Source organism: Nerophis ophidion, linkage group LG07 (assembly GCF_033978795.1).
Source record: "Nerophis ophidion isolate RoL-2023_Sa linkage group LG07, RoL_Noph_v1.0, whole genome shotgun sequence".
NCBI classification, from domain to species: domain Eukaryota; kingdom Metazoa; phylum Chordata; class Actinopteri; order Syngnathiformes; family Syngnathidae; genus Nerophis; species Nerophis ophidion.
Genome location: NC_084617.1, coordinates 66,008,643 through 66,020,683, shown reverse-complemented (window position 1 = coordinate 66,020,683; position 12,041 = coordinate 66,008,643). Strand labels below are relative to the sequence as shown.

Here is a 12,041-nt window from a genome sequence, read left to right as displayed (position 1 = left end):
ATGGTCCACTCGGACTCAATGTCCCGCACCTCCCTTTACTGTTAATATCGGCTTATTTTCACTTTTGTTAAAATGTAAAAAAATCACTTATTATTATGTTGTTTGATACTTTACATTAGTTTTGGATGATACCACAAATTGGGACCTGCGATGAGGTGGCGACTTGTCCAGGGTGTAACCCGCCTTCCGCACGAATGCAGCTGAGATAGGCTCCAGCGACCCCAAAAGGGACAAGCGGTAGAAAATGGATGGATACATATTTATGTGTCCAGGGGCATATTTCCTGAGTTTATAAACATAATAAAAATGAAAAGAAAACAAAATAAGATTTTGTGATGCTAAAAAATACCGATGTAATCACAGTAGTATCGACTAGATACGCTCCTGTACTTGGTATCATTACAGTGGATGTTAGATGTGGATCCACCAATGGCGTTTGTTTACATTGTAGCGTTCCGGAAGAGGTTGTGATGCAGGGAATTCTGGGAATTTGTTCTGCAGTGTTTATGTTGTGTTGCCGTGCATATATTCTCCCAAAATGTATATGGCACATGTTTATGACAGTGTTGGCGTTGTTCATACGGCCACTCTTAGTGTGACATGCATGACTGTTGATTAAGTATGCACTTCAAAGTTAAGATGGCAGATGGTTATTGATCGGACCTATTAAAAAAATGTCTTGATTTTGCCGATATATCATTTTTAACACATTTTACGTCATGACTCCGGTGTGCTCCGGTATGTAGAGGAGCATGAATCGTTTTCACTCGTCCTACAGGGATGATGCTTGAAATAAATGTAGGATATTTGACGCCATAAAGACAAGGATATGTGATTTGGAAGGAGTTACAACACTGCGAATAGACATTAGCCGTGACTCTTTTTAGAGGCGGTATAGTACCGAATATGATTTACAAACCCCGTTTCCCTTTTAATATGGGAAATTTTGTTAGATGCAAATATAAACAGAATACAATGATTTGCAAATCATTTTCAACCCATATTCAGTTGAAGGCACTACAAAGACAAGATATTTGATGTTCAAATTCATAAACTTAATTTTTTTTTTTTGCAAACAATAATTAACTTAAAATTTCATGGCTGCAACACATGCCAAAGTAGTTGGGAAAGGGCATGTTCACCACTGTGTTACATCACCTTCTCTTTTAACAACATTCTATAAACGTTTGGGAACTGAGGAAATTGTTGAAGCTTTGAAAGTGGAATTCTTTCCCATTCTTGTTTTATGTAGAGCTTTAGTCGTTCAACAGTCCGGGGTCTCCGTTGTCGTATTTCACGCTTCATAATACGCCACACATTTTCGATGGGAGACAGGTCTGGACTGTAGGCGGGCCAGGAAAGTACCCGCACTCTTTTTTTTACGAAGCCACGCTGTTGTAACACGTGCGGAATGTGGCTTGGCACTGTCTTGCTGAAATAAGCAGGGGCGTCCATGAAAAAGATGGCGCTTAGATGGCAACATATGTTGTTCCAAAACCTGTATGTACCTTTCAGCATTAATGGTGCCTTCTCAGATGTGTAAGTTACCCATGCCTTGGGCACTAATGCACCCCCATATCATCACAGATGATGGCTTTTGAACTTTCTCGATGGTTCCCTTCCCCTTTGGTCCGGATGACACGATGTCAAATATTTCCAAAAACAATTTGAAATGTGGACTCGTCAGACCAGAGAACACTTTTCCACTTTGCATCAGTCCATCTTAGATGTTCTCGGGCCCAGAGAAGCCGGTGGCGTTTCTGGATGTTGTTGATAAATGGCTTTCGCTTTGCATAGTACAGCTTTAACTTGCACTTACAGATGTAACGACAAACTGTATTTAGAGACAGTGGTTTTCTGAACTGTTCTGAGCCCATGTGGTGATATCCATTAGAGATTGATGTCGGTTTATGATACAGTGCTGTCTGAGGGATCGAAGGTCACGGTCATTCAATGTCGGTTTCCGGCCATGCCGCTTACGTGTAGTGATTTCTCCAGATTCTCTGAACCTTTTGATGATATTATGGACCGTTGATGTTGAAATCCCTAAATTTCTTGCAAGTGCACTTTGAGAAACGTTGTTCTTAAACTGTTTGACTATTTGCTCACGCAGTTGTGGACAAAGGGGTGTACCTCGCCCCCTCCTTTCTTGTGAAAGACTGAGCATTTTTTCTGGGAATCTTTTTTTTTATACCCAACCATGGCACCCACCTGTTCCCAATTTGCCTGCACACCTGTGGGTTGTTCCAAATAAGTGTTTGATGAGCATTCCTCAACTTTTTCAGTATTTATTGCCACCTTTCCCAACTTCTTTGTCACGTGTTGCTGGCATCAAATTCTAAAGTTAATAATTATTTGCAAAAAAAAATTATCAGTTTGAACATCAAATATGTTTTCTTTGTAGCATATTCAACTGAATTTGGGTTGAAAATGATTTGCAAATCAATTGTATTCCGTTTATATTTACATCTAACACAATTTCTCGTATAGAAACAAGGTTTGTACTTCATAAGTTTACATTTGCGGCGAAAACCACGGATAAATGTCAGCGCCTTTTCAGCGTGTTTACTGTGCCATAATAATATAAAATCCAATTTAAAACAAAACGCTACTTTGCCACAAAACCACACACTCGGTGCTTTTATCGTCGTACAGACTGAGATTGTGACTAAGAGGAGCGGGCGGGCGACTGCCACGTCGAAAATGTAATCCATTTTAGATGATGTCTCCCAGCATTACTTGAACACGGCTCGCGGGAGTTCAGTTTGAGCGTGAAGATCTTGGATAACGGTCTCGTTAAAATAAAGGAGAAACGAGCAAGAATTTCAGAACATGGATGAACGGACGACTGCGTTCACCAATCAATTGAAATATGAAATCTAACATGAAAGCCTAAATATAAACACCCATTGTTCCATGTTTGCATTAGAAATGCTTCCATCACTAAGACTCTATTAAAAAAAAAAAAAAAAAAGTGCTTTTTTGGGGGGGGGATTGAATTCATGCATGAGATTATTTATTAGGAAGCCAGGCCATTTCAGGATGTGGTCAAAATGTGGTCATTTTTAAAGAAATTGAGCTCTGGACACTAACAAAAAAAAACACACTGACGATCCTCTGAAAAATGTCACATCCTGTGCTTGATTCGTGCAAAGAAGGAGCGAGATTTTGCTATTTGTATTTCTCCTTAGGCTATCAGTCAAAGTCACATAATTCCCCCCCACCCCCCCATCCCCCCTTACTCCTGTGTGCATTTCCAGAGGCTGGTGACTGCATTCAAATGCAGCGTTATAATTATCCGGGTTGTTGTGAGCGGACCAAGGAAAAAGCGCCTGATTCATTCGAGTTCTAAAATGTCCACCAGATATTCCCCCGTAGTTGCTTCAACTTGCCAAGGTCACTTGCCAAATGATGCTGTGTGATGAATGTTCATAAACAAGAAAAAAAAAAAAAAATAATAAAAATGAGGGGTATTTTACTTACCGTATTTTTCGGAGTATAAGTCGCTCCGGAGTATACAGTTGTGATCAAAATAATTCCACCTCCACACAATTTTGGTGTTTTAGCAAGTTGGACATTTATTCCGTATTTTGTTTAGAGTCATATCAAATAAAGATGTGTCAAATAGACAAATGCAACTTAAATTGTAACACTGTATTTTACAAAATACCAAAAAAGGACATTTTTCTTAATATCTCATTGACAAAAGTATTCAACCCCTTGAAAATCATAACTCTTAAGAACAGAATTTGAATAAGGTCTTGAAAACACCTGTAGATTAGAACCATAACGAGCATCAATTAAACTGATTGAAAAAGACTGTGACGCTCAGCTTCTTGTAGATGGTCAATGGTGTATTTGCAACATGGTGAAGTCCAGGGAGTGGTCAAAGAAGTCAAGAGAGGAGGTAATTTCTCTTCATAAGAAAGGATATGGATATGAGAAAATAGCAAAGACATTACACATTCCAAGAGACACAGTTGGGAGCATAATTCGCAAGTTTAAAGCTAAAGGCACAGTGGAAACACTACCTGGGCGCGGAAGAAAGAGGATGCTGTGTGCAACTGCTGTCCGGTATTTGAAGCGTACAGTGGTGAAAAACCCCCGGTTAACAGCTGAGGAATGCAGGTTTCGTCCCAGACAATAAGGCGCGCACTACGAGATGAAGGCCTCCATGCCAGAACTCCCAGGCGCACCCCACTTCTGACTACCAGGCACAAGGAAAATAGACTACAGTATGCCAAAAATCATCTGGACAAACCCCAAAGGTTTTGGGAAACTGTTCTATGGAGTGATGAGACAAAAGTGGAACTCTTTGGGCCTATGAATCAACATTATGTCTGGAGGAGAAAAAATGAAGCTTACAAAGAGAAGAACACCTTGCCTACTGTTAAGCATGGTGGGGGGGTCAATCATGCTCTGGGGCTGTTTCTCTGCCTCAGGTACCGGGAATCTCCAGCGTGTTCAAGGCATTATGAATTCTATTTCCTAGCAGGATATATTAGCTGCAAATGTCATGAAGTCAGTGACGAAGCTGAGGCTTGGGAGACGTTGGACCTTCCTACAGGACAACGATCCCAAGCATACCTCCAAATCAACATCAGAGTGGTTGCAGAAGAAGGGCTGGAAGACTCTGGAGTGGCCTCACAGTCACCAGACCTAAATCCTATAGAAAACCTGTGGCGGGACTTGAAGAAGGCAGTTGCAGCACGCAAGCCCAAGAATATGAATGAACTGGAGGCCTTTGCCCAAGAGGAATGGGCTAAAATACCTGTAGATGGTTGCAAGAAGCTTGTGTCCGCTTATGTATCACCTTTGAAGGATGTCATTACTGCCAAAGGGTGTTCTACTAAGTACTAAAGATGCATGGAACTAGGGGGTTGAATCATTTTGTCAATGAGATATTAAGAAAAATGTAATTTTTTGGTATTTTGTAAAATAAAGTGTTACAATTTAAGTTGCATTTGTCTATTTGACACATCTTTATTTGATATGACTATAAACAAAATACGGAATAAATGTCCAACTTTCTAAAACACCAAAATTGTGTGGGGGTTGAATAATTTTGATCACAACTGTAAGTCGCACCTGCCAAAAATGCATAAGAAGGAAAAAAAATATATATATATATATATATATAAGTCGCACTGGAGTATAAGTCGCATTTTTGGAGGGAAATTTATTTGATAAAACCCAACACCAAGAATAGACTTTTGAAAGGCAATTTAAAATAAATAAAGAATAGTGAACAACAGGCTGAATAAGTGTACGTTATATGAGGCATAAATAACCAACTGAGAAGGTGCCTGGTATGTTAACCTAACATATTATGGTAAGAGTCATTCAAATAACTATAACATATAGAACATGGGTAGGGAACCTATGGCTCTAGAGCCAGATGTGGCTCTTTTAATGACTGCATATGGCTCTCAGATAAATTTTAGCTGACATTGCTTAACACGATAAGTAATGAATAATTCCGCTGATAATCACAGTGGTTAAAATAACGTTCAAAAGATATGACTGTCACACCTTCGGATCATGTTTTGTTTTGTCAAGTTATGTTTTGATTTTGGACGTTCAGTCACGTTTTGCACTTCCTGGTTTTGTTTGTTTCCATGCCAACTCATCAGTTTTCACCTGTCACGTCCCTGTTCTCAGCCTCACACCTGTTTTCACTAATGATCATAGCTATTTAAGTCACTCTTTTTCATGTCTTCGTCCTGGGATCTTCACACACACACACACGCTACCCTTGCTGCACCTCCTTCATGCCCTCGTCCAGTTCTATGCCTTGTAAGTTTGTGTATTTATGCTATTGTGCTAGTTTTGTTTATAGTCATTATCATTCATGCCAATCGAGCAAGTGTTTTTGTTTCATGTTTGTAGTTTGCAGCATTCATGCTAGTCTTTTGTTTGTTCCTAGCCAAGTGTCTGTACATCCTTGTGAGCGCCCTAATTTTGTTTATTTTTTATTACAGTGTTTAAATAAACAACCATGTACTCACGTCCACGCCGCGCTCGTGCTGATTCTCATCTGCGTCGTGGTAAAAATCCACGTCCAAGCCATGCTGTGACTGACATTCTCATGCATTTTAATCCAACCATCTATTTTCTATCGCACCTGTTCAAGAAGTCGCATTAATGGTAAGAAGTATTATATTTATTATTGGTTAGCTTTAGAATAAGTGAATTATATTTATTCAGCGCTTTTTCTCTAGTGCCTCAAAGCGCTGTACATAGTGAAACCCAATATCTAAATTACATTTAAACCAGTGTGGGTGGCACTGGGAGCAGGTGGGTAAAGTGTCTTGCCCAAGGACACAACGGCAGTGACTCGGATGGCGGAAGCGGGGGTTGAACCTGGAACCCTAAAGTTGCTGGCACGGCCACTCTTACCAACCGAGATGTACTGCTCCAATAACAACGTTATTAAAAAGAATAAGAGGCTTATTATTCTCTAAAAATGTTGGTCTTACTTTAAAATGCACGCATTTAATTGTATTCTGTGTTAAAAAATATTATATGGCTCTTACGGAAATACATTTTAAAATATTTGGCTTTCATGGCTCTCTCGGCCAAAAAGGTTCCCGACCCCTGATATAGAACATGCTATACGTTTACCAAACAACCTGTCACTCCTAATCGCTAAATCCCATGAAATCTTATACGTCTAGTAGGAGTGTTGGAAATCGAATCAAATACATTGTGCGATTCAGAATCCATCCATCCATCCATTTTCTACCGCTTATTCCCTTTTGGGGTCGCTGGCGCCTATCTCAGCTACAATCGGGCGGAAGGCGGGATACACCCTGGACAAGTCGCCATCTCATCGATTCTGATTTTTTAAAAATCGATTTAAAAAAAATAAAAATCAGATTAAAAAAAATCGATTAAAAAAAATAAAAATATATATATATATATATATATTTTTTTTTATCAATCCAACAAAACAATACACAGCAATACCATAACAATGCAATCCACTTCCAAAACCAAGCCTGACCCAGCAACACTCAGAACTGCAATAAAGACACAAACACGACACAGAACAAGCCAAAAGTAGTGAAACAAAAATGAATATCATCAACAACAGTATCAATATTAGTTATAATTTCATTGACATTATCATTAGACATTTGTAAAAAAAAAAAAAAAGAACAATAGTGTCACAGTGGCTTACACTTGCATCGCATCTCATAAGCTTGACAACACACTGTGTCCAATGTTTTCACAAAGATAAATTAAGTCATATTTTTGGTTCGTTTATTAGTTAAAACAAATTTACATTATTGCAATCAGTTGATAAAACATTGTCCTTTACAATTATAAAAGTTTAAAAATATATATATATACTACTCTGCTAGCATGTCAGCAGACTGGGGTAGATCCTGCTGAAATCCTATGTATTGAATGAATACAGAATCGTTTTCAATCGGAAAAATATCGTTTTTTGAATCGATAATCGAATCAAATCGAAAAAATCGATGACCCCAAGAATTGATATTGAATCGAAACGTGGGACACCCAAAGATTCACAACCCTAACGTTTAGTTTTACGTGAGTGAGCTAAATAATATTATTTGATATTTTACGGTAATGTGTTGATAATTTGACACATATGCCCCTCCTGAGTAAACTATGAAAAAAACTGCGACTTATAGTCCGAAAAATACGGTACTTACTTACTTTACTTAGGCCTTAGTATTCCCTGAGGAACATAGGCCGCCGACGAAAGCCTTCCATCCATTCCGGTCTTGTGCCCTTCGGTCGAGTTGTTGCCATGACAGCCCCTCAGCCCTCATTTCCTGTTCCGCACTTCTTCTCCAGGTTGTTCTTGGTCTCCCTCTGTTTCTTTTCCCCTGTGGGTTCCATGTTAGTGCCTGTTTGGTGATTGATTTATTGGGTTTTCTGAGTGTGTGGCCTATCCAGCTCCACTTCCTTCTCCTGATTTACAATTCCACTGGTTCTTGTTCAGTGAGTTCCCACAGGTTGGCATTGGTGATGGTGTTTGGCCAGTAGACTCCTAGGACCCGACGGAGGCAACAGTTTACGAATGTCTGAAGTTTAGTGAGTATGCTATTGGTGGTTTTCCATGTTTCTGATCCGTACAGCAGGATGGATTTGACATTACAGTTAAATATTTTCAGTTTGGTTTTTATTACGCCTGTGTGGCATATTGCTGCCGGATTCGATCCCTTCGTGGATGCGTCGAAATTGAACACAGCAAAAGTAAGATTTAAGGATTTATTGAACCAAAAGGGAGCTCTGAACAGAAACACTGGAGCTAACAAAAGGCAAACCAAAAACGCTAGCATGAAAGCTAGGATATACAAAATAAAAACTAAACTGGCACGTAGGCACATAAAAAGGAAAAACAATACATCAGCATGTGAGCTGGAATAAATAAATGCGAAGCCTGTAAGCCCGCGAGAATAACGAGGAATGCGTGTAAGCAAAGATGCAAAGCAGACGTACCGTTGTGTGTAAACAAATTACGAACCCAGACTGAACAAACAAAAGAGGAAGGCTTATATAGTGAAGGTGATTAACTGTAAAAGGTATGCGGGACCGTGAGTAGCAGGTGAACCAATGAGTAACAATGGTGACGGATTAAACAGGAAGTAAGAGGTAAAACGACGAAGTGATACAACTTGAAGTATAAACAATAATAAGTGGTGATCCGAGTAGCGGATCGCAACAGTTTTGAGAGAAATGTTTTTTTGCTCTCCATATTTTGTTTAGCATGTTGAATGATGTTCTTGCTTTCCTTATTCTGGATTTGACATCTTCATCCGCCCCTCCATCTACACTGATTGTGCTCCCCAAGTATGTAAAACTGACTACCTCCACTAATTGATTATGGTCCATTGTTATTGATGTATTTTTCTTGTTATTGATACGCATGACCTTTGTTTTTTTGTGAATTGATCTTAAGCCCAACAAATGCAGCAGCTCTTTGTAGTTTTTCGTGAGTTGTCCTGCATCTGTTGGTGAGTGTGAGCCAGGAGTGCTAGATCGTCTGCAAAGTCTAGGTCCTCCAGTTGTTCGGTAAGGCTCCACCGTATGCCGGTTTTGCTGTTTTCGGTTGTTTGGTTCATGGTCCAGTCAATACAGGTCTTCTACTTGAACTAAGCAAAATAATCTGCCAATAGAACAAGAAAAATTTGGCTTGTCAAGACTTTCCAAAACAAGTAGAATTAGCCAAAAGCAATGAACCCAAACATACCTTAAAAATAAGTATATTCTCACTAATAACTGTCATGTCCTGGTGATCATGTTTAGTTTGGCTATGTTCTGTTTGGTTTTTGTATTTTGTCAGTTCCTATTTTTTCACTGCCATGACAACCCATTAGTTTTCACCTGTCCTCATGTCACGCACCTGATTCATTTGGACTCATGCACCTGTTGTCAATCACCACATCACTATTAAAGCCTGCAGTTGCCAGGCAATACACGACATACACCCTTGTTGTTCATGCTGATGATCCATGCTGCTTTTTTTCATGCTCTATTCTCGTTCCAATAAGTTTTCTTTATTTATGCCATAGTTTGCAAGTTTTGTTTTCTGTCCATAGTTCTGCCTTTGTGCCAGTTTTTCTTTATACCCTTTGTTTTTGTAGTACTTTTGAGTGTTAAAATTAAAAGATTGACAATAACAAGTGTACTACTTAATGAGTACGTATTTTTTATTGTTTAATTGAAAATAAAACAGCAAAGTCCATTTGGCCGTCGTCTGTTTTTATTTAATTATGAGACACAATTGTGTGAAAGGATGATTTTTTTTTCATGCTTGAAATAAGCAATTATTACTTTAAAAAAGTAGTTTTATACTTGTGAGTTTTGATGACACAGCTTTGCAACAGCTGATATTTGTCATGTAGATGGGGGGGGGGGGGTCGCAACTTGCTTCGAGGTTTGTTCTCCCAGGACGCAGACAGACTTTTACGGACAACGGTAAAAGGTATAACATTATTTCATTTCAACACTCAAAAGTACTACAATAACAAAGGGCGTGCACAAGGCGGGGAACAAACTTAACGCAGGAAGAAAACTAACACATAAACAGACTAAGGACATGAAACAAAACTTCACTTACTGTGACGTGAAAAGTATGAATCTATGGCAAGAAGTGAGTAATCAAAAGAGTCAGGTGTGTGATGTCGCCAGGCTGACTGCCTGGCAACCACAGGCTTAAATAGTGGTAACATGATTAACAACAGGTGCGTGACATGAGGGCAGGTGAAAACTAATGGGTTGTCATGGAAACAAAACAGGGAGTGAAAAAACAGGAACTGACATGGTGCAAAAACCAAACAGAACGTAGCCAAACTAAACATGATCACCAAGACATGCTTGAAATAAGAAATGATTACTTTAAAAAAGTAGTTTTATACTTGAGAGTGTTGATGACACAGCTTGATGTTCTAGTTTCAAGCAGGTTCGACTCATTATAGGTCGTCAAACCTTAGCAACAAGCTGTAATATCTTACTGAGATCATTTAGGACCAAAACCCTTAAAACAAGTAAAACACTGCTAATCTGCTAAGTGAGACAGACAGAAAATAAGCCAATATCACCCTTATTTGAGATGTTAAATCTTAGATTTCAGTTATTGCAGTGTGGCTGTGAAGGACTGAAGCAACCACTTGATGTTTGGATTAACATACAATTGCAATACTGAAGCTTTGGGCCGGTGATCGTCACAACAGTTTTTTGGCAGTTTTTTTGGCGTCACTACGGTACCGCATGCAGTGTGAAACTAGCTCAAGGACATTTGTTGACATTTGTTCCAATAGTGACCCTTTGACCATTTCTGACAACCTGATTTAGACTGTGGGTGCAGTCAGTGTACGCAGATGTACACTGGCTTCCTGTTCCATTCAGGATTGAATTCAAAAATCTCTCCACTAACTCACCAGTGCCTCCATGGAAATGCCCCCCTTTCTACCTCAAGGAACTGCTCAACCCCGAATCCTCCACACGATACCACCGCTCCGGACAGGCTAACCTCCTCCAACCTCCACGGACAAATCTTCGAACAATGGGAGACCAGGCTTTCTGCTCCCCTGCTCCCAGTCTGTGGAACGCTCTCCCTGACCACCTGAGGGCACCTCAGACTGTGGATGCTTTTAAAAAAAAGGCTTAAAAACCCATTGTTTTAAAAAAAAAATGCTGGTTCTAGCTATTGGGCTGTTTCTAGTTTTATCCATCCCCATCCCATCCATTTTCTACCGCTTATTCCCTTTGGGGTCGCGGGGGGCGCTGGCGCCTATCTCAGCTACAATCGGGCGGAAGGCGGGGTACACCCTGGACAAGTCGCCACTTCATCGCAGGGCCAACACAGATAGACAGACAACATTCAAACTCACATTCACACACTAGGGCCAATTTAGTGTTGCCAATCAACCTATCCCCAGGTGCATGTCTTTGGAAGTGGGAGGAAGCCGAAGTACCCGGAGGGAACCCACGCATTCACGGGGAGAACATGCAAACTCCACACAGAAAGATCCCGAGCCTGGATTTGAACCCAGGATTGCAGGACCTTCGTATTGTGAGGCAGACGCACTAACCCCTCTGCCACCTATTATTATTATTACTATTTTTTACACGGTGGCACTTTGAGGTTGTTTGCTCAACATAAAGTGCTTTTTTTTTTTTTTACAAATAAAATGTATTATTATTATTACTTGGACGGAGTCATTGATGTAAAAAAAAAAACCAGAGAATTAAAATGGTTTAATATATCTTCATTTTCTCTTCAGGTGTCCAACAGGTGTGACTACGTTTTTGTAAATGGCGATGAGACAAAGGGCAAAGTGAAGATGGTGGTGAGCTTTACCTACAGCTACCTTAGCGTTCAGCTGGAGTTGAACGTGTGGATGCCCCGGCTGCCTCTCCAGATCGAGGTGTCGGACACAGAGCTGAGCCAAATCAAAAGCTGGAGGGTGCCTATACTAACCTTCAAGAGGTGGGTTGCACACATACACTATATTGCCAAAAGTATTTGGCCACCTGCCTTGACTCACATATGACCTTGA

The 12,041-nt window shown here is 39.9% G+C and overlaps 1 protein-coding gene across 1 annotated transcript in view; it reads left to right on the top strand.

Moving 5' to 3' along the window:
- LOC133556712 (transmembrane protein 132D) overlaps positions 1-12,041 on the top strand; it is a 144,809-nt gene that overhangs the window by 119,273 nt on the left and 13,495 nt on the right. The window contains exon 6 of the mRNA XM_061906893.1: positions 11,766-11,971. Within this exon, the coding sequence (XP_061762877.1) occupies positions 11,766-11,971 (206 nt within the window). The remainder of the gene's footprint in view (positions 1-11,765; positions 11,972-12,041) is intronic.